General features: G+C 33.1%; 3 protein-coding genes and 1 pseudogene across 3 annotated transcripts; 3 read left to right on the plus strand and 1 right to left on the minus strand.

Moving 5' to 3' along the window:
- The first annotated feature begins 638 nt into the window (after window positions 1-638).
- On the plus strand, window positions 639-1,502 carry LOC145009738 (2-methyl-6-phytyl-1,4-hydroquinone methyltransferase, chloroplastic-like; annotated as a pseudogene).
- Window positions 1,503-4,410: 2,908 nt separating this feature from the next.
- Window positions 4,411-5,039, plus strand: LOC145008687 (uncharacterized). The gene is made up of 3 exons (XM_078967282.1): window positions 4,411-4,508; window positions 4,594-4,662; window positions 4,743-5,039. The coding sequence occupies exons 1-3, from the start codon at window positions 4,467-4,469 to the stop codon at window positions 4,950-4,952; spliced, it is 321 nt and encodes a 106-aa protein (XP_078823408.1). The 5' UTR covers window positions 4,411-4,466; the 3' UTR covers window positions 4,953-5,039.
- A 4,522-nt stretch (window positions 5,040-9,561) lies between these two features.
- On the minus strand, window positions 9,562-13,056 carry LOC145008685 (uncharacterized). The gene has a single exon (XM_078967281.1). The coding sequence runs from the start codon at window positions 11,111-11,113 to the stop codon at window positions 9,893-9,895; it is 1,221 nt and encodes a 406-aa protein (XP_078823407.1). The 5' UTR covers window positions 11,114-13,056; the 3' UTR covers window positions 9,562-9,892.
- Window positions 13,057-21,211: 8,155 nt separating this feature from the next.
- LOC145009739 (uncharacterized) lies at window positions 21,212-21,790 on the plus strand. Its single transcript, XM_078968378.1, has one exon. It carries the CDS (start codon window positions 21,212-21,214, stop codon window positions 21,788-21,790), a length of 579 nt encoding a protein of 192 aa, XP_078824504.1.
- Window positions 21,791-27,769: the final 5,979 nt, after the last annotated feature.

The raw sequence follows: 27,769 nt of genomic DNA on the forward strand, positions 1-27,769 counted from the left end.
ACTTCAAGATTCAAGACGTGTCGTTTGTTAGGCTTCCTAATTTGTGAATGAATTAAACATTGACATAAAATAACCAAAAGCCAATTAAACCGAAACTTATTCAATTTGGTTGTGGTTAATTTAAAATCGTTAAAAGTCGATTAAACCAGACTGAATAACGTCGTTGTATTTATTTGGAAACAGTGAGAAAAACATTTATATATCTATATACGATTTTTTTCTAGTAAATTTCAGTCGCCTCCACATCTTTTCTGTAATCTAGCTAATAGATATGTGCTTATCACCAGCTCCGTGGATGTGTACACGTGTTCGTCTCCAACACCTGCTACTTCTACTATTTTCTGTTTTGTCATGTATCAATTATTTCCGATCATCATCATCAATCAACAACCGTGATTTAACTCACCTATTAAGTTCCATTTCTTGAATTTCTTCAAATTGTCACCAATACTAATATCTCCATTCTGCATCTAGCAAATTTGAATCGAAACCTTACCACTTGGGTTATTTTTGAAATTCATCAAATTTGTGAATGTGAACTCTCTCATTTACAAGTTTTTGGTTAGTCTTGAAATTTGTGAGTTTGAGCTTTAAAATTACAAGTTTTCTGTATCCGTTTTTTCGTTTCTTGAGCAATAATGGCTTCTTCAATGCTGTATGGAGTTGAAAATCTTGCAATTATAAGAGGAAGAGTGTCACCAAACGGGTTAGGGTTTAATGGGTCGGATTTGCATGGGGGAAAATCTTTCCCCAAAATTAATTTGGGCATTGAGAATTCGAATTTTAGACGAATAGGTAAGACCCTATTTGTACCTAAGTGCAGTATGTCTGTACCAAGGCCAGCTTCACAGCGTAGGTTCATGCAACACAAAAAAGAGGCATTTTGGTTCTATAGGTTTATGTCAATTTTGTACGATCATATTATAATATTTGGTTTTTGTATGATATGATAGTAGTGGATGTTGGTGGTGGGACTGGGTTCTCAACGTTGGATATTGTGAAACATGTTCATGCTAAAAATATTACCATTTTGGATCAATCGCCACATCAGCTTGCTAAAACAAAGGAAAAGGAGCCATTGAAGGAACGCAAGATAATTGAGGGAGATGCTGAGGATCTTCCTTTCGAAACAGATTATGCAGATAGATATATATCAGCCGGAAGGTATATTTTCATCATATATATATATATATATATATATATATATATATATATATATATATATATATATATCCTAATTCTAATAAATAAGTAGAACTCGGCCACGTGGCATTCTCCCTGCCCCAAAATAGAGTTTTCCCGCTCATTTTTTCTTCTATATTTACGTAAATGCCATTGAATCCGAAAATTGAATAAAAGTTCAAACTGATGCAATATATCAGGAAATTTTAGCTGTCAACTGCATTCAAAATATTCATGCATTAATTTTAAATGAATAAAGATTATGGAAATAATTTGAAAAAATATGTTAATGAATAATCAGATTCGAAAATCACGATTAAATTTGAAAGTTTGTTTATTTTGATTGCAAATTCAATATATTGCAATCATTAAATCCCTAAAAATCTGCAGTATTTTTCAGCAAACGTAAATATCATTTATACGGTTATTTTGTTTTTACCATTTTGCTCCATAACAATTCTGCTCCATAGAAACCACAGCAAACGTATTCTTCTTCATTTTTTGTTATTCTGCAACGCTTCAAGAATTAAATATCAGGTTAGTGTATTCAAAAATCAGAATTACCAATATTTCTATTTCCTCCATGTTCTTATTTATCTGTATCTATCACGTTCTCATTGTATGATTTCTATTCTTCTTCTTTTTTGTAATTCTTCTTAATCGTCTACTTCTTCTACCTTTTCAGTTTAAAAGACGAAAAACTAATGAACATTACAAGTTCATTTTCTTTAAAAAAAATTAAAAATAGTCTTTTTCAGATGTGCACAGTAACTTTTTTTTATGGTATGAAATTTTAAAATTTGTTTGTTTTTATCTAAATACAATCTCAAAAAAATTTAGAATTTTAAAATTTATGAGTACATTAAGTCAGTTGTTATTGTCATGTGTTGATTTTTAATTTTTCTGTTTTACTCATTGTTATGTTATCTGTTAGTGTTAGTATGTTGCAGGGGCATTTTCGGTATAATTGTCGTTTTCATGTTTATTATATATTTGTGTTCCATCTTATTATATAAACTTTTATTCAATCTAAAACATTATTTCATATGAATTATTTGTTTTTGTTTGTATTCCATTTTATTATAAAATGAATTATTCAATTTAAAAATTTATGAGTACATTAAGTCAGTTGTTATTGTCATGTGTTGATTTATAATTTTTCTGTTTTACTTATTGGTTAGGATGTTCTGTACATTTTAAAAGGTTGCTAATTTTCCTAACAATTCTATAATGATTAAATTTATTGCAGAAAATGGAAATAGGAAATAAGGTTTACCTAAATAACATTGATCAGATAGATGAAAAATCGCATATCAAGGTTCGGGTGCTTAAAATTTGGAACTTTGTCAGAAATAATAAAGTTTGTTCCATTGAAATGATCATCATGGATGAGGAGGTTTGTTGTATTTGATATATTTTTTATTCATCATTCAATATTAGACATGTTTCATGAACATAATAATTTTTAATTTTTTTTAAACAGGGTACACAATACCAAGCTCGTGTCTTCAATCAGAATTTCTCCAGATTTCGTCATCTTTTAAAGGAAGATGAAAGTTATATAGTTATAAAACCCAATATGGCTGCTGTTACTAATGGTTTTAGTTATACAGGTCATAAACAGACCTTAACTTTGGATTGGAAAAGCATCCTAAAAAAATGTGATGATTTCTCGGGTCCGGTCAATGGATTTATGTTTGTTGACTTTAATTCTATCATAGAACAAACATGCCCAAAAGACACATTCTTTGGTTAGTCATAAAATATTAATAAAATCATTTTTTATCATTTGTTTTTTTGGTTATACATTTTATTATTTAAATATTACGAATTTAATCCTAAACTTTTATTTTTTTGTGGTATCTGTTGTGTAGATGTTATTGGACATATCGTATCATTTTGGCCTCTTGAAACTTCAAATCCAGTACCATCCAAGCATTATATAAAAGTCACTCTTAGCAACCTAGAGTGAGATTATATTGTATTATTTATTTATTATTTATTATCTTTAATTAATCACAAATTAATATTAATATACTATTTTATGGTTTATTTAGTTCTGTACATCTGAAGGTTACTATTTTTGGAAGTCAAGCATATCAAATTTCAGAATACCTAAAAAATAACCCGACTGTTAATTTTGTTGTTATCGTGATGCAGTTTTTGAAGCTAAACATTTGGAATGGTTTGTATTCAGTCTTTATATATAGATGTTTATAATTACTGTTTTTATATAAATTTTAATAATTGGATATACATTTTTTACAGGTCTTGGTGAAGCTAAAAGTCATTTTGAAGTAACGAAATTGTTCATAAATTCTGACATTTATGAAATAAATGAGTTTAAAAATAAGTTAGTTTCCAATTGTTTTTTATTTTTTATAATGTATTTTAACTTTAAAAAAACACAAAACCTAATATTCATGAATCTAAATTAAACATTACAGGTTGAAATGTCATGACAATTTCGGTATAACTGAAAAAAGCATAACTACACTTCAAAGCTACTCTTCTTCATATACAGATGACTTTAAGGGCAATTTTCCATTAAAAACAATCTGTGAGATCACCGAACCAATTAAGGTATATTGCATTATTTTATATGTTTTACATTTTTTTTTTTGCATAATTTATTTTAATAATTTTTACATTTGATATGATACAGGAAATGAAGTTTTTATTAGTTGCTTCCATTGTTAATATAAGGCAGAATCTACCATGGTATTATGAAGCATGCAAAAAATGTGGAAAAAAAATTATCCCTGTTCCCAAAACCAATCATTCGTATACCAACCCTGAGGGAATTTCAGAAACTATGGTTGTCGAGTGTACAAATGCACAATGCAAAAAATCTGAATTTCAGTCAGTTATAAAGTATAGACATATTTATTTTTATTAATTTTGTCAATCTTAAAACAACACTAACAATGACATAATTATTTTTTGTTTTAAGTATATAATTCCAATTAACGTACAAGATTGTACTGGAACCATTGGATTGACTCTTTTTGATAGGGAAGCAAGGAGGTTGTTAAATATAAGTGCCTACGAGTTGAAAAAGATACATGATGCGGTATATTATTCATACCTTTAAAATCAGAAAACATTTACTTAATTTTTTTAATTTATTAAAATATATCTTACAGGCCGGAGACAGTGATGCCCTATTTCCAATGCAACTTAACGTGTTGAAAAACCGCAAGTTTGGTTTTGTTGTAGATATTACAGAATACAATGTCAACAACTATAATAATATTTACACAGTTCTCAGAGTTACAGAAGATATGTCCATTGTTTGTGAATTGGAAAGTAAAATAGAACTTATGGTATGTAATTTTTTATTGTTGAAAATTTACAATTCTTTAATGTTAAAGTACATAACGATTAACATATTTCCATTTTATTTTTTAGAGTATTCAATCTGTCTCCTTAAATCAAGTTGCTTTGGAATCCGATGATGTTGTACAGCCTGTTCAAAAGGTTTTTCATTTTATTTTATAAACTTTTAATTATATTAGTTATTTTTTTTAGGAATCAAACATTTTTTTTTTTTAAATTAGGATGTGATCTCACAAACAGACGAAAGTTTTACACCCTCAACAGTTGATAAGTCAACCGCAACAAGTCCTTGCAAAATATCAGGTGATTTGAAGCGCAACCTCCAAGAAATTTATGATGTTGATTCTGGATATGATTTAAGTTCAACTAAGGCTAAAAGAAAGTCAACCGCAGAGGAAACTCCACTCTTGATTCCAAAAATTGAAAAGTGAGTTTCTATCGGTTATAAGACACATTTAATATATTTTGATCATTTGTTTTGGTTATAAAGATATTTTAATTGCTTGGTATGATTTTTATTTTGGGGTATTTAGGATGTCAAATATTATTGGTTTTGAATATTTTTGGATACTTTTATTGTTTTAAATTGGACAAGTTAGTTGATTTTGGTTATAACTCAAATAAAATATATTGCCCCTAACTTGATAAGTATTTCATATATCGCAATTAACAATTAAGACAAATCAATCAATCAATCAATTTGTATAATAAAAATGCGAAATTCTTAGCTTTCTTCCCCAATTCGCATTCTACTGTAAAATTCGCATTCTTTATTCACCCTCTTTCTTCGCATGTTCCAGTCATTTTTTTTTAGTTCATTCGCATTTGAGTTGTTTATCTCACCAAATGCGAAATTAATATTAACCATAATCACATTCGCATCTTTAACCCCAATCCATACAACCTCATACGCGAAACCCAATTTTGATTTGTATTACCAAATGCGAACATTTTTGCTTTTACACGTGAACTGCATTTGACTCCAATATTGAACAAATCACATTTCACAGTCCTTCTTGACTTCGCGTTTTTCTTCACGAATCGTCCCTCAATCAATAACCCAATTAACCCAATTGCGAATCCAAAATCAAAACTTATCTGTTTTCATATGCGAACCCAACTGATTGGCTTTTCAAAATCAAATTCGCAACTCCAAATCGTTCGATTATTCGCCCCAATTCCAAAATCAAATAACAGATCCTTCGTATGATTCATTTAATAACCAAGGCTTCGTTCCAGAAAACATCGAATTTAACAGTTATTCGTTCCCACAATCTTTAACCTCCGTTTAAAATCGATCCCTGTATACAAACCCAATAACCAATCGAACACATACCATTCGAAAACAATAATCATTACACCCTTCAACAGATTTGACATTGCATTTCAAAACAATCGATCTTACTTCATCTGCTTGATATATCGCAATTAACAATTAAGACAAATCAATCAATCAATCAATTTGTATAATAAAAATATTGCTATATATGTAAAGACCATATTGCCCCTAACTTGATAAGTATTTGATATATCGCAGTTAACAATTAAGACAGATAAATAAATAAATCAATTTGTATAATAAAAATTCGAAATTCTTAGCTTTCTTCCCCAATTCACATTCTACTGTAAAATTCACATTCTTCATTCACCCTCTTTCTTCGCATGTTCCAGTCATTTTTTTTTTAGTTCATTCGCATTTGAGTTGTTTGTCTCACCAAATACGAAATGAATATTAACCATAATCACCTTCGCATCTTTAACCCCAATCCATACAACCTCATATGCGAAACCCAATTTTGATTTGTATTACCAAATGCGGACATTTTTGCTTTTACACGTGAACTGCATTTGACTCCAATATTGAACAAATCACATTTCACAGTCCTTCTTGACTTCGCATTTTTCTTCACGAATCTGTTCAAAAGGTTTTTCATTTTATTTTATAAACTTTTAATTATATTTGCTTGTAAAATTTTTTTAAATTTTTTCTTAATATTTTAAATTTTTGGCCGATATTGCATATGTGGTTATTATTGTTCAAATGTTAAAGCTATCTTGAGCTTGATACTTTGATACTTTTACAGGTGAAATTATATTGTGATTGAGGGTGCTTAATTTGTACTTTATCTAATTTGTATTAAAAAAAAATGAAAACTTTGTTGGTATTCTTCTTAAAGTAAAAAATAACTACTCAATAGTCAATACTACAACATTTTACTTTCATTGGTTTCCCTTTAACTAGTAAAAATCATTATTATGTAATTTTTTAGAATGGAACATTCCCTTTAACGGCTGTTTACTTAATAATTTTTTTCATCATATTGATGAATCCTACTTTTTTTCATTTGTTACCATTTAAATCTTATGGTTATACCATTGTACTTTAAAATGTTTTTTGGTTTAATATTAATGGAACATTCCTTTAATGACAATGTACTTTCATTGGTTTCTATGTAACCTCTAAATATCATAAACTAGAGGGGGAGCCCCCGCGATGCGGAGGTCGGATGAAACCTTTTTGGTTTGTTGTTTTCTCTATGTTGAGGAGATAAAACAGATGCAAATGTGAATACATACATAATTAGTTTTTCTTATCTATATTTATGTTGAAGAGAGTTGCTAATGTGACAAAATTATCACTTTATGTTGAAAAGCAAAAGGTACGGTTTAGTACCTGACACAGAATAGACAATTTCCAGGAAAATAAAACTTCATAAACGTGCTTGACATGTGGTTTATTCTGTGTTTGCATTATGTTTTATATATGGAATGACAAAATAGACCTAAACGATAGATTATATTTTTTAAAGGTGAATACAAGGCTTAACCATGCATCTGTTCATAAGCATAGTATCAAAAGAGAAAACGATTTAAAGAGACCATGGATAATAAGATGACAAAAGAGTTGGAGATTTTTTTGTTTTGTATCACTCCATATATGGCTGATCATCTTCTGGAAGTGTTTTGAGTAGTTTCCTGAGCTCCTGGATGGTTGTTTCAGTTTTCTTCTTTAGACTGTAAATCGCCATGTTTCTGAAAGATCCAGTTTTTTCACATGGACAATTGTATGTTGCCTTATCTAGAGTTCAGAGTAGAGAGGGATTAAAATTATTAATTTTAGATAAAGATGGCAAACTCAGAAATAAAACTTCCAATGTTGTTTATAAGGAAGTTTTTCGAAATTTGTAGCCAACTTTTTTGTAACGTCGTTTTATTCAATTTTAGGAAATCACACTTAATCCATAATATTACTGTATTTTTTTATAATTACGTATTGTTGTATTTTATGTTAATTTTATTACACACATTGGTATTGTATCATCTGCATATGTCCAATTAGAATGATGAATAAAAAAAAATAGTTTTCAAAAATCTTCATTCCTAATTAAATACTTCCCATTTAGTTAGTAATTAAATAATTACCAATAAAAAAATTTATTTAAATATTCAATATTACAATTTATAAGTTATCAAAATTATTGATATAATATTTTATTAAATAATTAATTTTTAAATTCAATTCAAAAACAGCACTCGTGGGTTCCACGGGTTTTAACCTAGTATATATATATATATATATATATATATATATATATATATATATATATATATATACTATCTTATAAAAAAAATCTGTCTATTTCTATAAATAGATTAAATATAATAATAATATATTTTTAAAACGTTCAAATCATTAACCTAATAATACACGTAATCATCAATAAAATAATAATATTTTTTAAATAGTACAAAACATTAAGAATAAACTACAATCCATATGCATACATGTATTTAACAACGCCTTTGAATTAGTATGCCTTACTTGTAGGGATTGAATCGTAACCCTCGCTCGCTTGCAGCAACTTTCACCAATTGAATCGGTCAAACACACCATCAATCAGAATCCATTATGGAAGAAACTATATCAACAAAATCAAACAAACATATTGAAGATGAGAAAAAGAAAACGTGAACTTACTTGACAATAATTATATACGCATTATATAAAAGCATCTCCTCTTCCAACCAATTAAAAACCTAAAATTCTGAACTCTCTCATTCAGCCCACCTGTTAAAGATGCAGACGACGACTCTTTTGTTTTGATCGATGTCAAGTTAGACTTTCTCTATTTGAAGTATTGAGGAAATCCTCTCATGGCTTCCGTTTGTTCTTCGTATTTGTTTGTAGGTTATCGCCAAACTTGTTTAAGGTTTCTTAAACCGTTCGTGGCTTGTGATTGTTCGTTATTTATGAATATCTTCTAATTATTGTCAAGTAAGTTCACGTTTTCTTTTTCTCATCTTCAATATGTTTGTTTGATTTTGTTGATATAGTTTCTTCCATAATGAAACAAAGTTAGCCGAAACTTCTATTCTTTTTTAGAATTTCCCGGTAAAAAATGTTCGTGTCTCTCTTACCTTATACCATGTTTTCTCAAGGCAAATTTTGTGTTATTGTTACTCAAAGTCTCGGACTATAAGATGGTTCCATTATAAATCCACTATGTTAAAAAATATTAGGATCCAAGAGTGATGAAGAAGGTGATGAGATTGGCTACACAATTGTGGTTTTTTCAGCATACAAGGTTTTTGTGTGTGGATTTTCCATACCACTTCTGTTATATATGGTTGTTTAGCTTTTATTGATACTTAAAGACAAGATTTTGTGGTTTGCATATTTCTCCTTAGCATTGGAATACTTGCAATAGGAAGGGCTTATATTACCAAATTAATGCTATTTCTTTTTCTAGAAAACAACAGGTATGTATTTTGTTTCTCAAAATTAATTTTAAATCATCTTATTGTGTAGGGTATCAATTCCTTATTGAGAGACTATATTGAGAACAATTAATATCTGAATCTAACCATTTCCAACTACATAGAAGGAGCAAGAGGTAGAAATGAACTTTAGTTGATTGCTTTAGTTAGAATTTTAGTTTCATTTCTACATTGAACTTCTATTTTTTCTAAATTGGAATTTTCATTTTCTGTGTTTATATTTGTTATGAACTGGTTTGTAATAACAGATTCAATAACAAATAAACAAGCAAATGATTCTAATATTGATTGAAAACACTCAATAATACCAAATGTTTACAAGAATGAAGATAGTTTAGCTGATTCGAGATAGCCAATCTCCCAGAGGAAATAATTCCAAATTTCACACAAAAGATAGATAGATCACTCCCTGCCCACTACTCTATTCTTATACTATCTGACAAAACAACTAATACTATAAAATGCTTAAAATGCCCCTCCCACTAATAAGATATTCTTTAATTAGCTGATTTCTCATATTACCCTTAACTAACTTATTTGCCTAATATCAGAGGTATAACAATACCCCACCCCAAAAAGAATCACCTTGTCCTCAAGGTGGATAAAAAATAATGCATAACACCCAAATTCTCTCAAGTGGCTTCTTCTTCATGCCCTTAGCCTTACCATGATCTGCAACAACCACAACAATCACTCTATATATTCCACCCATTTGTTCCATTGCCCCCATGATCATTTTAACAGCTTCCTCATCAGCCTTGCAGGCCACATCAGCAATCTCAACATTGCCAATACGCAAATTCTTTAGCTCTTCGTCTTCATCTTCATCTTGATTCTTTCCTCTTCGTACGGTCACCGCTTGAAAATACCATCCCTCAACTCCAAACTTCTCTAGGAACTTCGCATTCGTCCTCATACTTTGCTTTTCCATGGCTAAGGAGTTAGTACCTTCTTTCCCTAGCCAAATTTTAGTAGCTGTACCCTTTGAAATAGTTCCAACATTGTCAATCATGTCACCCAATATAAAAACATTTCCACCAGTTAAGTTCATCATCTCAGCCACATTGCGTCTGCAACCCTTTTTTCTATTAATTGCCAAAGGTGCATCAGACAACTTTTTGGCAAAAGCACTCGCCCTAGCCACTCCACCAACATCAGGCGACAACATTACCAAATCATTTGAGCAAATTGACTTGCTGACAAGATAATCAAGAATAGCATGCTGACAGTAAACATGGTCAACTGAAATATCAAAATAATCCATTGACTGTCCAGAATGAAAATCACAAGCAAGAACACGATCCGCACCTTCTTCCATAATGAGATTTGATACTTGTTTTATAGCAATAGATTCGTGCCTTTGAGTCTTTCTATCTGTTTCAACATATCCAAAATAAGGTATAATTTTTGTGATGTTCTTGGCTAATGCTTTTCTACCCGCATCAATTGTTAGTACAAGCTCCATGAGAATTTTGTATGCAGCTGATCCAGTATCTATTGTAGCCAATTCTTCTGTACACAACAAGAAATAATCTTGCACTATCTTCTCAACCATTTCAAACGCCTTGTGTACAATGTTTTTATGGTTATCATAAGTTGTTGCTATGAAGACCACGATCATGTTTTTCAATCCAGACTTGACCTTATTGACATGATACTGAATCATTTGAAAGACACATCTGATGATCAATTCTCTAATTATAATAGTAGCAACATCATAAACAGACCAAGGAAAATGAGAATTAGCCATGGATTTCTGATCTTTTGTTCCCAGGGCATTTATTAGCACTTTTTCCTCATAATCCCATTTCATTGCTCTACTTTCCCTCACAAAGGATGGTTGTACTCTAACTTTCAATTAGTCGATCTTTTGAGAGAAGTAAAAATCTGGTGCACTCGGTTCTATCGAGATCCGAATACAGAATGTGACCCACTTCCTCACCGACTCGGTGATTATAACAAGAGATTCCAATGAAAGCGTTACAGCACCATCATGAGAGACATAACAAGAGACCAAATTCTTAGGATAATCAACAGTTAGGATTGAAAGTACCATGTTAGTAGTGATTAGAGGAAGATCTTTGAAAAGACCAATTGTGCTCACAAGGAAATCAACAGTGGCTAGTTCTGACGGTTCAACTTGTCCTTCCTTCGTATTCTCCGCTTTGATGATAGCATTCTCGGTCAGATGTCTGATTTCCCGACTATGTTTTGTCATCGGATCACCACCGACGAATTTCGTAGGTGCTCCCTTCCTATAGTTCGCCCCATCATTCGCATCATCCAATAAAACCTTGCATGGAATTTTTTCATCCGGCTTAACAGCAAGGATAAGGTGTTCATCATCCACTATTACTTGATTGAGAATTGAACAAGACCTCCGTTGCTTGAGGTAGTCGGTGCATAAGGGGGCAGTCAAGGTATGTGTTGTGTAGTTAAGAAGTGATGAACCGGTGTCTGATTTTGGTGAAATCGCCGTTAACTGTGAGGTTAGACGAGTTGTGTCTGCGTTAATAACACTTGGGCTTAATTTCTTTTGGACCTTTATAACCGAGTCCACTTCATATAATTTTTGTTGGCACAGCTCTTTAATTTCGGCCCCAGTCTTTTTTTTTTAAGCCCATTTTTGTGAAACCCTAGTAATGTTGCCTCTGTTATGTCTTTTAACGGAGCCGTTACCTTATCGAGGCTTGGTTTGATCTCTGTCACCGTTGCTGTGACCTGAGACGACGTCGATACCTTCCGGCGGTCCCCGATCCTTTCTTCCTTGTTCATAGTCGAGTTCGTCTCCCCACTCTTCTTTGCTTCGCATTCCGGGTACAGTGGTAGTGTGTACCGACGACGAATTAGACTCTTCATCTCTTCCTAGTCTTTAATGGGTCGTCTTCGGTGCTCCCATTCATACCACAATAGGGCGTCGCCTTGAAGAGCCATCACTGCAACATCGAGCTTATCTTCTTCTCTCAATCCGTAAAAACAAAAATACCATTCAGCCTCTAGGATCCAGTCCGACTGATTACCATCGAACAAGGGCATCTCTAGCTCTTCGGAAGGCAGCTTGGGACCTCCTGGGAATGGAACTGCATTCTTGCTGCTGTCATGGTCGGAATATTCTAGCGATCCAAACTCAGAATTCGCCAAAATATGTTCCGCCGCGTCGTTGGAAGATTTGAACCGCCGACGTATTAATCCTTTAAGCTCTTCACAATCTCGTATGGGCCGCCTCCGATGCTTCCATTCGTAGAAAAGTAAGGCGTCGCCTTCTAGAGATCTCACAGCAACCTTCATCATTTCTTCATCCTCGTACGTGTAGAATGACCTTTCCACGTTAAAAATCCACTCCTCTGCGTTAGTTCCATTAAACAAGAGCATCTCAAGTTTGTGAAACCTCCGATTGGTCCCTCCTTCCTTAAGAACCGTTTCTCTCTTCTTTGTTTCAACTTCCGGTGGTGGTGGCGGCGACGGTAGTCTATAGCTGTTGTGTTTACCTCTGTTCTCTGAAAAAATGGAACAAACTCTCTTGTTCTCAGTGGCCATCTCAGTCATCTTTTCCACAAGTAGAGAACACTGATTGTTCATTAGTTGCTGCAAATCAGTTAGAGCTGATTTCACTCCTTCCCATCCTTCTTCTGCTGCATCTATTCTTTGATCCACAGGAACCAGGTTCATTGCTCTGATACCAATTTGTTATGAACTGGTTTGTAATAACAGATTCAATAACAAATAAACAAGCAAATGATTCTAATATTGATGGAAAACACTCAATAATACCAAATGTTTACAAGAATGAAGATAGTTTAGTTGATTCGAGATAGCCAATCTCCCAGAGGAAATAATTCCAAATTTCACACAAAAGATAGATAGATCACTCCCTGCCCACTACTCTATTCTTATACTATCTGACAAAACAACTAATACTATAAAATGCTTAAAATGCCCCTCCCACTAATAATATATTCTTTAATTAGATGATTTCCCATATTACCCTTAACTAACTTATTTGCCTAATATCAGAGGTATAACAATATTATAGGCAAGGGAGGAGAAGTGGAATACCCTGTTGAGTATGAGATCAATGGGACAAGTGTAGTAGAGGCATGTTCATTTTTACAAAACTGATCAATGAGGGGCATTATAGGTAATTTGATTGGTTACCATTTTCTTAATTTAGGCATCAGGTTTATACATTTTACAAACTCCATATTTTTATAATACCCATCAATGAGTGGATTATATTTCACTACCAAAGGCATCCGCTATAGCATCTGATGCTATTTTACGTTTTAACAGTGCTTTTCCACTTGATGGGTTAATTACCTCAATCTACATTGATAATGACATATTCTTACATGATCCTTTGCTACTTGATGGTTTTGTTATAACAATTTGATAAGGGAAAATTACCGATTTGCCACCTGATGTTATGTTCTGCTACGTTTTTATAGATAGTTGTTTCAACAACTGAATCAGAGCTAACCGGATGAAAAGCCAAATGTGGGGCTAATAAACATTGTGGCTAAAATGAAGGTATATATTCTAAACGAATTTCTTTTCTTATAACTTAATGTCAAATAATGGGTTTCATTACTTCCTAATCTAGCATGGTACTCAAAACATCTACCCGATTCAAAAAAAAAAAAAAAAAAAAAAAAAAAAAAAAAAAACTGGAATGGGTTTTTAAAGCGGCCATTTAATGGTTTTTGTTAATTTATATCTTTTTAGCCATAACCATTGTAGCACTCTTCAAAAGTAACTCTTTCCTCCTAACTATTACCCAATTCTATGCCAAAATGGAAGTGACAGTGATATGTATATAACTATGTGATTGAGATTGTGTATGTGTATGTTACTGTATGTGAAACTATATATGTGTGTATGTGACTGTATTGTGTCATTGTGTGTATTATGTAGAAAGTTGGGTTGCATCAGATTTGTTCGAGTACTTAAAGAAGTTTTTGGTAATGAGGAAACTTTGGTTTGTTAGGCTGTAGCCAATGTTTAATTGGTTTATTTTAAAAAAAAAATTGCAAGAAAAGAAATTTTAGTTTTTATGATGTTTAGTAGGAAGGAGTAGTTTGGGAACTATACCTATGTGGCTAATGCAAATACATGCATCGGATTTGAGAGAAGTGTAGTTGCTTACTTTGGTTTACTCACTATATGGGCGTCAAATGAAGCATGCTCATACATATATGGATCCTTTATTGTTAAATTTATCTCAAATTAATGGAATGATTTGTAGTATTGAATTGCGTGAATCATAGTTACTAATTTATTATATAATTTAGAAAACGAGTAACCGTCCACATCATTAGTTTACAAATTTACTTTTTATAAAATACATTTCCTTATGCCGTTTTAGTTTTTGGTTTTAGTTTTTCCTATTGCAGCTAAGGAATGTCTATGACCTAAAATAGTAAAATTACAGCTAAAGAATGATCCACACAGATGACTTTGATGCATTATGTCCATTTTAATACTCTTTTATAACATTGCATACATTATTTTTTTTTTTTTAATTTTTTTTTTTTTATAAAAATCAAATTAGGTATAAACATTAATATATAAACTCATTGATCTTTTAACCATGCTTGACATAAAGCATGAACCGAAAATCCAAAGACTTTACTACTTGGGTTAATCTATTAAAAATAATCAAAAAGTATAGTATGATGGCATTAATATTTTGAAGAGTTTTATGTTATAACTATCTACAATCAGTTTGTAGAAATGATATAAATTTTCTTATAGGTTTTGTGATATTTTTAAATTATTATTATTATTATTATTATTATTATTATTATTATTATTATTATTATTATCAGATTTTTATATGATCATGTTTCATTAAATATTATTTGTTATCGTTATTATTGTTATATAAATTGTTGCATATTTTTAATTAAAACATATACAATATTGTATTTATTTATTTTAATTTTCATGTTGATGATTAAAAATTCAAGTTATTTTAATATTTTGAATCGATAACGAATAAAATCACCCAATGAATCCTTGAAGACTTTTAATGTGTTCAATAAATAAAAAATCATTTGCTTATTAATGAAAGCTAAATCATGATGAAAAATATAATGAGTTTTTGTGTTTTGTCAAGAGTAATGGCTAAATTAGAAAATAATAGCAACTTTTGTATTTTTTTTTGTATGTCAGCCCAACTTCTATAATTGTAGGAAGTTAACACATGATAATTTAGTGTTTTATGTTTTTAATCGCAACCAACTTTTTATTTAATCATTAATAATTTTGACATTTTAATAACTTATCGAGTAATACAAGCCATTATGTTTTCCAAAACCTAACTTAATATATAATTTTAGATTAACATCAAATTGGTTAGAACGTGTAACATAAACTTAATCATATTTATATATTTTTTTACCGAAAAACATTAACATATTTTGATTTACCCCAAAACAACAATGTATTTTTTTTAATAAAAAACAACCTAACTTCAATTTTTAACCTCAAACAACACCCCTTTCATATTAATCCGGTCGTTATTTAAAATATGACATGTTTATAACAAATCATTGTAAGAAAAAACAATTTCCCACCATGAAATTAAAGTAATAGTCAAAACGCAACAAATCGCCGACCTCTGCAATGTGTTATTTGTTGATATATGACAAGATTTGTTAGATTCAGGACACCTTATTTGAATACAACACTAGGTGTGAGACTCATGTATTACATGAGTTTAATTAAAAAAAATAAATATGAAATTTTAATAATTTAAATAGTTTGAATTTATAAGAAAAATAAGAAAAATTTTGAATTATTAAAATTAATGAGATTTTAATGTATTGAATACATTACATATATAAACCATTTCTAATAAATACTTTACATATATATTACCTTACATATTAAATGTGAAATTTTAATTTTATAAAATGAAAAATACAACAAAATGACAAGTGGAAAATAGAAAATTTAAAAATTCTAGAAAATATCATGTGTCCAAATGAATGAGAAGATGACATGTGGTAAAAAAAATCTTCATTTATTATAGTAGATATATTTTATTAACTGAAAACGTAATTTTATTTTACCAAATATATAAAAACATATTTTACTTTTAACCTAAAAACATAACGTATTAATCATCGCCCGAAACCTTCTCTAAGATTCAAACAAGAAGCCTAACGAAAATTTCAGAAAGGTGACGGAATCTATACAACAAATGTGGTTTATAAACAAGTGCTGCACAATTAATAATGTATAACCGGTCATGCGCTATTACACAGTTTTATATTTTGTGTATTCATATATAATTCTATTATTTTTGTTTGAATGACTAAAACATTTCATATTTTGTGTCGTCTTGAACCGCTTCTTTTTCTCAATTATTTGATGTATCATGGCACAAATTATGTCAAAGTTGGATCTTATTGTCTTAGAAATGTACTATCTTTGGAACATAATATTTTTGTAAAAGAAACATATCATCTAAAAATATTATTCGCCGCCGCCGCTTTGCACGGGTCCACCACTAGGTTATATATATATATATATATATATACACACACACACACACACACACACACGCAAGTTAGGAGTTGGACTCCTTGCTAACATGGACGAGTCTACATGTATTGAAGGTGAGTCTCTTCACGCACCTAATTTTCTTTTTCTTGAGTTCATTTGGTATATATAAATTGTAATATATCTTAAATATTTAAAGTGAAACCATTTTAAATCAATTTTATATTTTTGAAAAAAAAAATGTATAAATCAAGATTATTAAAAGCCACATTTTATATTTCATGGCCTAATATTCAATATAATCCATAAAAAATAGTTCAAAATAAGTTAACACATAAATAAAAGAAAAAAGGCAAAACAAAAAAATGTTTCACCACATCGTTTCGTCTCCTGCTTCATACATAGGCATATGACCGAAGATGCTATATTTTAAAGGACGTGTTTTCTTAAATGTAAATTTATGTCTGTATATGAAATATGCAAACAACATTTCATTTTTGGACCAAAAGATGCTATATTTTACTGGTAACATGTTAAATCGGTTGAAACATGGTTGTATAATTCATATCATTTGCATATATTAGCAAAGGATTGTAATAATGTTGGATACATTGATAAAAAGATAAAAGGTTGTTGCATAAATTGGCAAAGATATGAAACATTGTTGCATAAGTTGGTAAAATATGAGACATTGTTGCATAAAATATTTAACCATTTTAGAATATTCCAATGGTAACTAAAATGCCAATGCCAATGAATCCGTTCACTTTACTTTGAAATATCTAACCAATAATAACATTGCACTTCTAGTTCTTTCTTATTATTTCTTGCTTTTAACCATTCAGTTCCGTTATTGGTTACAGATCCGCCCCAAAGTAGAGGACGTGAGGAAGCGGGTGAACATGTTTGTGTTCTTTGCCCGCCTTATCTTGGGTGCAACTGCTGGTGGCTACTATGTCATGCTACCTATTTACATGTGGCTTGAGGACCGAATTGTCCCCAAAGGTCAACCAACCTGAATCTGAATTTGAGAGATGATTTAAGTCTGAGTTGCATTTTGGTTTTTGTATGATATGATGCGTGGTTCTTAGTTTAATCTTCAAGAATTGATTAGTTGTAATATCCATAAAAATTCAGAAAAAATTTAAACTTTTCAAAACTAACCCAAGTTCATAAATTGTTTGCAACATCATCCAAAACCAGTAATGTTTACAATTTTTTTTCAAAATAAATCAATATCAGAGTTTTCCCAGAAACCAGGATCATAAAATAAGAAAGTGTACGGTCATGCCTTCGCCTTCCCGCGGTTATCCGAAATACCTAAAACAAATCCAAAATTGTAAAGCCCCAAACTTAATGAGTTTCCCCTAAAATATACCCGCACAACAAATAACACGTATAATAACAAACATCATATTATGGTCCAATCAACCATATGGTAGGAATACCCCAGGCCCTCAACCATCGAGTTGGAATGCCAACATATTATGGGTCCAATCATCCTCGGGATGGTATACACTTGACCCATAACCACCGGGTTGGAATGCCCACATACTATGAGTCCAATCATCCTCAGGATGGAATACTCTTGGCCCACAACCATCGGGTTGGAATGCCCTGGTTTGTTGGCTCTCGCACAAAACAGATAAGCATCAACTATCAATCAATCGTGTGCACATATATCAGATAATCATATAGCAGTCTACAGATAGACAAACCGATCTACAGATCACTAAGCATAGCAATATCCTATCTACCAGGATACTGATCTAACTAATCATAACCACATAGAACCATCCTATCTACTAGGATACCGATCTAACAGATCACACTAACAACAATGTCGATCGAAATTGAAATGTCAACTCCCGAAAAACAGATCCAAACACTAACACCTAAAACCACCAATGATACGCTTATATAAATACATAATTTACCAAAATACCCTCCGAAGTCAAATTGGTCAAAGTCAAAGTCAACTGTTCATGTTGACCCAACTCGTCGAGTGCAGTCTACAGACTCGGCGAGTTACTTCAGAATTCAGAAAATTGCGAATTCCCCAGTCAAACTCGCCGAGTTTCCAGGCAACTCGTCAAGTCCATGTAGTGTCTAAAATGTCGGGAAAACCCTAACCAACTTGTCGAGTCGTCTCACTGACTTTCCAAGTCCATGCAGAAACCAAAAACGAGCAATCTTCATCCGACTTCGAGTTGACCATGCAACTCGTCGAGTCCCTTCAGTCCTCTTCTTATTCAGATGCTTTTAAGCAAAACCAAAGCTCCAAATTGTAGATCTAGTTTCCTAGGGTATAGTTTCCACGTAAAGTTGCAAACTTTACGTGCATACAAGGCCCAAAATACCAAAACTGAGCTAAGGAAGAGGTTTAAGCCAAAGAGAAGGGCCAAAGCTTGATAAATTCGATAAATTTATGACTATGAGGTCTTAGTGGGGTCCAAATCTGAAGTTGTAACTTCAGATCATGCTCAATACCAGAAATGACCCACAATTATGCTAAAAATAGCCTTAAACCCTTGAATGAAAAGATCTAACACTAAAATGATCAAGGTAAAAAGTTGTTACCTTTAAATGGAAGCCAAGTCGGAGTAGGTACTGGATCTACAAGCTCCTCCTTGATCCAAGCTCTTGAGTCTTCAAGTTTCTTTCACTAAAACCACCTTCCAAGCTTTTACAAACAGAAAATAAGGAGTAATACACGATTAGGGTTTTCTGAGGTTGAGGGGGACGATAAGAGAGGAAAAAGGTGGCTAACGAGCCTTTAAATAGGATGCAAACACTAAAAATTAGGGTTTTCATGCACAACCTCTACTCGTCAAGTTGGGGTACTCCAACTCGTCGAGTAGGTTCCATAAACCACGCAGACATATCCCGTCTCTACACGACGTGTTGGGGGCAACCAAATCATCGAGTAGGTGCAAAAAATGAATATTGAACTTTAAAATTTATACATAGAAGTCTGGGTTTTACATTAGTATTATTATATGACAACCCTTCAATTTTTTCAATCTCTAATCATTCTCATGATATTGTGTGTAACATCCCGATTTTCAGGAGTTGATTTTAGGGATTTTATTGCAAATAAGGAAGCATACTCGACGAGTTGGAGGATCCAACTCGTCGTGTAGAGAGTAGCCAATTCGCGTGATTTATGAGGCCTACTCGACGAGTTGGAGGACCCCAACTCGACGAGTAGGAGCTGAATGAGGAAAACCCTAATTTTTAGGGTTTGTACCCTATTTAAAGTAATTAAATAGCATCCTTTGGCCTCCCTTATCACCCCATTACTCAGAGGAGGAAACCCTAGCCGTTCTTTACCGCTCCCTTGTGTTTGTGAGTCTAAAAGAGTGTCTTTTGTGAATTTGTGAAGAAAGCTTGAAGTCTAAGGAGCTTGGAGTAGGGAGAAGCTTGTGGATCTGATTTCTACTTCATCTTAGCATCAACTCTTTCTCTAATCGACTTAGTTGCTCTTTTTTCCCTACATGTGCAAGCATGTATTGATATAAATATTATTTAAGCATTATTAGTGCATTTCTTAATTTTTTGTGTAATTTAATGTTAATAGTTAATTGAAAAGGGACAAAGAATAACTCGTAATTGATAAATTTAGGCATAATAGTTGCCCCCTTTTGACAGTTCTACCCCTACTTCATTTAGCTACAACTCTATATTTGGGTCGGTCTATCCTATTCCAATGTTTGTTGGTTTTTGCTAAGTTGGATGATTTTGCCTCTGACTCTACTTTGCTGATGTGGCTTTGGTTTCTTTCTTCGTTATTTTGCTTATGTGGATCGTTTTGTTTTCTAATCCTAAAATTTTGTAACAGGAATCATCTAATATCAACTTAGTAGCTTCTTTTATGTTGTTGTTTTGTTGTTTTGTTTTTTGTTTTTTGTTTTTTTTTTTTTTTTGACAAAAACAAGCTAATTTCATTTTTAAACCAACAATAACACGATATTAGACAAATTAATATATTTTCTATACTACAGGGATCAGAATGTAATTATATGTTCTATTTATATCCCTCCTTGTACAACACATATTACTAAATACAATATTCTGATTACCAAAGATTATTTTGGTATCAGAGCCTCTTCTTGTAAAACCCTAAAAAGGGTCGCCGCATACAAGCAACTGCCACCACAAGGCAGTCATCGATCATCTATATTCTTCCACTACAGTTCGATCAGTTCTATACAATGGCCCCCTTATTGCTTTTGCCACAGCTGAGAAAACAACCCATAATTCCCAGAAATTTGGTTTCACTTTGTCTCCTACAAACTATGGTTTTTGGAAAAACATGATTTAACCTTTTTTAATAACCAACAATCTTTTTGTTTATGTTGATGGTTCCAACACTTGTCCATCAATGTATGCTCCAATAACATCGATGTCAGATAAAGTAAAAACCGGAGTACCACAGCCACAAATCAATCCAGAATACATGGTCAAGATTTCCAATGATGCCCACGTAAGGATGTTGATCATCTCTACTGTTTTTGTAGCCTCTTTTCAACATGTACATGGTAATACCTCACATGATATATGGCTATCCCTTGAACGTGCCTATGTTCCTCATACGTCCTCTAGGGAGTATACCCTTAAGACTCAACTGTTGAAAATTGAGATGAAGGGTGATGAAACTTCATCTGCATACTTGACTAGAGCTCAAGAATACTCAGATGCGCTTGCCAATATTGGTGAGCCAATGAAAGACAAGGATATTGTTATGTTAGTTATTTTAGGCCTCCGTGAAGAACTCAACAGTATCAAATCAACCATCTTTCATCGACATCCTCTTGTAATGTTTTCTAAACTTCATAGTTTACTTGTTGATCATGAATATTTGGTGAAGAAAACACCCACTGATGTCACTCCGGTCCAAGCTTTTGTTGCATATTCTGGTAGCAGCTGCAACATGGCTGCCCCACATACTGTTATCCCTATTCCTTCTTCTGATCAAATTTAGGCCCTATCCAATCTTTTGTCTCAAATTGGTCTAAAGTTCAACCACAACCTGGAGGATTGGCTCATGCCGTTTATGCTAACAGGGGCAACAACAACAATCATAAGCGTGGTCAAAACCGCAATTCAGCAGGAAGTAATCGTGGCAATTATAACAATCAGAACAGCAATTACAAAAACCAAAACAATGAAGGTAATAATAGTAGTCAATTTCCTTGGGCTTCTAACCAGAACACTGTTTTTTGGCACGTGTAACAGGTGCGGTATTGGGCATATTCCGTCTCAATGTCCCAATCGTGATCTATTAACATTTAAATGGTCACAACCATTAGCTAATTATGCTGATTATCGATCACAAACATCGTCTTCCTGGCTTCCTGACATGGGTTCCGGTTACCATGTTGCCTCAGATTTATCAGGATTTGGGAATTCTGAACCATACTATGGAAATGACAATCTTCGATGTGGCAATGGTAAGGGCTTGCCCATTCTTCACATTGGTTCCTCAAAACTTTATTCACCAACTAAATTTTTTTCAATGACAAATATTCTTCATGGTCTCGAAATCAAGCGTAACCTTCTTTATTTACAACCATTTTGTCATGATAACGATGTCTATTTTGAATTTCACTATATTTTTTTTTCTTCTGTGAAGGACATGTTTACACACAATACCCTCCTCATGGGTCCAAGTAATTATGGGCTTTACTCTATTCGTCTACCATACATTCAAACTCTTCCAAAAGTTGCTTTTTTCTACTATTCGTGCTTCCTCCCAGACATGGCATCAAAGACTCGGGCATCCACATCCCCAACTTTTGAACTCTATGTTATCTAAATAAAATTTACCATTAATGAATAAATGTTCTACTTTTGATTGTGATTCTTGTTCTATTGCGATATCATCTAAATTGCATTTGCTTTCTTCTAATTTTAAAAGTTCCAACATACTTGATCTTGTGTTTTGTGATGTGTGGGGACCAACACCTGTTCCATCTTCTGAAGGGCACCATTATTTTCTCTTATATGTCGACCACTTTTCTAGCTTTATGTGGATATTTCCTCAAAAATAATATGATGTGTCTTCTACACTTAAAACTTATATAGCTGTAAAACCCAGTTTATTTATTAGTTAAATAAATAAATTAATGAACGAATGGTAGCCTAAAATAAATAATTATATGCAGGGTGTTGGGTTGGAGGAGTTAATTTCCACATTTCTATAAGTCGGGGGTTAATAGTGTGTGTTTGGGAACCATTTTATAAATATTTATGAAGACAGGGACTTCGTGGTAATTACTTGGAATTAATTTTAAAAAGGAAATGAGGTGGAGAGGTCGATTGTGTTGTAATTAAGACTATGGGGCTGTTTGGTAATTTAAGGGTCGAATTTGAAAAGGATTTCCGAGGTTAGGGTAGAAAGGGTAAAATATGGCCTCATTTTGAAAGAATAAGAAAAGGGAGGGACCAAAGGTGTTGTTATGGAGAAACATTTGATGGGCTACGGGAGTATAAAACCCATCGCATGATAACCCTAACCCTGGCATGAAGGCAGCCGCCATCATCGGAAGATCTCCAGCAGCCACCCTCACATCTTCAACTTCCAGCCGCCGGAGCCAATTCCCCTACGCCGGAAAGTAAGCAAGGTCGTTGGAGGTTGCTGTTGTGGATCGTCGCTGCCACTCATCGGGATGTTGCGACCACTACTCTCGTCTCTTCAGTTTCCGACGCCGCACCACCCTCTTATTCCATTGTTCATCCGCCGCCGCATCCCGTGCCGCCTTGCTGCTGTCGCTGTTGGCTTTCTGACGAGAAGAAGAAGTCGAGAATCGGAGCACCACAGTCGCAATCGCTGGTTTGTTTCATCGGTCTTTTCATTGCCGCCGTCATCCTCCTCCATGTTCGAAGTATATATGTATGGTGGGTGTTTTGTCCGTGGGTTTGTGCGCGTTTCAATACTTTTGGTGTGTGCTGGTTGGCCGGAAAACCCGAGGAAACCACCATGGCTGCCAACCATGGTGGCTGTCGCCGCTAGTTCCTTTTCTGCCACCCTTAGCCACCGTAAAAGGTTGCTGTGGGTGTGTTTATGGGTGTATGTGTTGGGTTATGAGCATTCTAACACTCCTAAGTGTACATGCAACCCTAAATACCTTGGATCTATGTTTTCTCTATTATACATGCAAATATGAACATCCAAGGTATTATCCTAATCTAGCATACAAAATAATGGATATAACAAGATAGAATACATACCTCTTTGATAGTGCTTGTCTTCATGAAGCTTGAGTGCCTAGTGCCCCAAGTGTGACACCTCAAATGGTTCACACAACACCATAAGCACTTGGAATAACTTAGAGAGAAATTAGAACACTTCATGAAATCATCTAGCCCTCATACACACACATACATAGTCACGATTTCTTGAGCCATGGGTTTCTTTTATATGGTGGCTATTAGGGTTACACCATGTAACTCATGACTTTACCCATTCCTTATGCTCCATGGATTTTAACCTCCATGGAGTATCCATGGGTCACCCCATGGACTTAGTCCAACATAAGGAATCTTGGATCACAAGCCCACATATATAAGAATGAATGATTTACACAATCAACCCATATATTTAATTAGTCTCCTTTTGATCACTTAATTAATTCCAAATTAATTCTTGATCAATACTAATTAAATAACCTTATTAATATATTAGAACTTATAATATATTAACAAACCTTAAGTGTTATTTCTCTCATTTTAGTCTATCCAAGTGCATGATGCCATGCAACCCAAATGGACCATGCTGGGTCGGGTCAAGTTTTACCAATTATAGTTATGGACTTAGACATTAATCCAACAGTCTCCCACTTGGATAAGTCTAAAACTATTATTGCAAGTATGACTTCAAAACCCGACTAGCAATCGTAGCTCTCAAAAGCTTCTGTCGAACTCTGATCTTGTAGATGAACTCTGACCTTTGTCAATGACTTGTCCATTAGATAAGGGATCATATATTCCTCCATTCTAGATATCATATGGACTGAGACATGGATTATAATCATTCTCTCTGTCCATTAGTTGTTTCCCGATTTCCGATTTATGACGACTGACTAATTGAACAAATCAAATCAGTCCTGGCCCGGCCGAGCACTTCCATTTGTCATCATCAAATCATTGAGGGGCCCACAGATATCGCTTTTATCCCGAAGGTAAAAGGAATGGATAAACTTCGACTCATATGGCTTGTTCTACTACTTGTTGAATCATACACAAAGACACGTTTTATAACATCGAGTTACCAATGCGTTTCGTGTAATCAATGTACTATCAACTCATAGTAACAACTCATATCTCTAGGTTTGAAGAATATAAGATATTATCGTCTCATGATCACTCGTGATAAAACCCATGAAGTGATTCCAATGAGCGCGGGTTGAATCCAATACTCAGAACTTATGAGCACTCATGAGTGTTGTAGCCCTTTGTCCAACATCTTAGACCTCTACAAGCCAACCCATGACAGTCTTAATTCATATCTACTTCCAACATATGACCGACTGTGGATGGTTTGAATAACTTAGTCATTTCGGAAGAATAACCTAGTTTATTCGGGAAGTCAAAACATGCAAAGTGAAACACAATAATAATTGAATCCAATATGGTATCAAAACCTATGAACATAAATAAAACACCTTTTATTTATCACCATATGATTACACATTATTCATTGTATACTGTTTCAGCTATCAACTTTTATTCTTGAATTTAAAACAATAGTTGTCCCATGCTCCAAGCATGTACACTATGTTTTTCTAAACACTAGTCATGCCATACACCAAGTATGCATAATATGTTTGTCTATGATCTTTATTTTGTGAACTAGATCAAATGAACATAACTTCAATGATTCTCTTTTCACACTCCCAAATCCTTACTGCAAATGCAAGAATTCCAAATTCATGTAATTTACTGAAATCTGTTAGATTCTAAACTTATATGCATCGATCCTCTTGTAATGATTATGCACAAAGTCAGAAAGACTTAACAACAATCATTACAGAGCATTCCAAAGGAGATCAACTCCTTGGAACCATCCTTCTTGCATTAAGTTTCCTTAATCTTACACAGATTGAAAATTCTAACTTTGAAACATTTCCAGATTCCATTTCGACTATCACTTCCGAACAAGAGTTGCCTCCTTACAGATTATGTCAATATGGTCCTTCCAGAATTATCAATATACTTCCAATTGTCCTTGAGAAACCAATCTTTGGTAAACCTTAGATTGTCCTTGATAATTGTTTAATCCTTTTAGTCATATCCAGTTCTAAACCTTTTTCCCTTCGTAATGCCCTAGGCATTTGGAAAATTTTAGAAAGGATGAATATAGCACATGTAATCGATCCTATATCCGAAGCATATGGGACACGATTCATGATGTCTCACATAAAGACTAAACCAGTCTTTTGCTATAACATTTCCATTTCAATTTGCCAAGTTCTCATAATTCAGATTATGAAAAGGGATGCCGTAATCATAATCAAATTTAAGAACGCAAATAATGGACCCATATACAGAATTTCCTTATGTTGAGCCATTCCAACATGAAATTCATATATATCCTTGACTAAATGATTAAAACCTCACGATCTAAGCTTATAGATTTGAGATGAAGTATAATTTCCTCTCCCTTAATTATAGCAAAACAACTTTTTCCCAATTGAAACCTTTTGTTTTCTTATAATTAACATTGCTAACTTGCAATACTTATCATAATTATCATGCTCCCACTAACATGATGATTATTAGCATAACACTTATGCTCCCACTAGCTTTGACATGTACTCAGAAAGCTCGACTTCTAGAAATCAATACTTTATTGACTTTCTGACCAAAGTTCAGATTTCTGATACTAGATTGTTTTGATAAGACTTTATCAAAAACATACACCTTCCTTAGATAGCTTATGGGTGTGTCAAAACAATTTTAAGAACTATTAAAAGGGATGCCGTAATCATAGTCTTGATCGTTTTGACCTTTTCCATTTCTCACAAGTCCAAGTTAGTGTGCCGGTAAACCACACACGCTCCACTAACGACTTTGAGATCACAATTGCTATCTAGCTAAAATCTACTTAGTGGAAGTGTTTCCTCACCATCATTTTCATGAATCGGAGAGAAACCTTATGACACTTAGATTTAATGGTGTATGAGTTCCTACCCATATGAATTTGTCAAAACCATAATCACAAGACAAGGATAATGACAAATCCAAAACCATATGGATTGAACTCAATCTTAATTTCTTGCCACCTGGCAGCTCAAGGGCCTACCATTGCTTCCAAGTTGTTGTGCAACACATTGAGAACTCTAAGAACTCATATGCAAAGCCAACTTTAACTAGAATGGGCATAGAATATGTCAACACGATAGGTTATAAACCTCAAGTCGTGTGCTAGTGAAGAACTTCAGGTTTCATTCTTGATTAGTTCTTGAGAATTTCAAGACCTTTAAGACTCCCACTGTCCTCTTGAACTATAAGACTCCCTTGTCAAACATCCAAGAGATAGTGTGGATTCTAATCAAGACAAACACTTCACACAATTGGCCTAAGTTGGTCTTTGTTTTATCCAAAACATCACAACTTACCAATTTCAAATGTACAAGAGTAGAGAACTTTTACTCTTACATTTGATAAGTGTTTTTAAACCTTCTTTAAGACATGTCACTCAAATTACAATCTTGGAGTATGACTCTAAGACTTGTATTGGAACGAAGTATGACTCATCTTCTTGATTTAACCATTTCAACAATTTCAAGATCCCTTCTTCTTAGTCATAAGAATGCACTAAGAATTTCTTAGAGAACAAATTTTGATATGGTTTCTTAATCATTAAGATGATCACAAAGCTGATACTAAAGTACTCTCCCATCTTTTCAGATTTGAGAAACTTTTATCCTTCTGCCTAATTTGATTCTTCTTATCCGCT

Source organism: Lactuca saligna, chromosome 8 (assembly GCF_052625555.1).
Source record: "Lactuca saligna cultivar CGN05327 chromosome 8, ASM5262555v1, whole genome shotgun sequence".
Classification (NCBI taxonomy): Eukaryota; Viridiplantae; Streptophyta; class Magnoliopsida; order Asterales; family Asteraceae; genus Lactuca; species Lactuca saligna.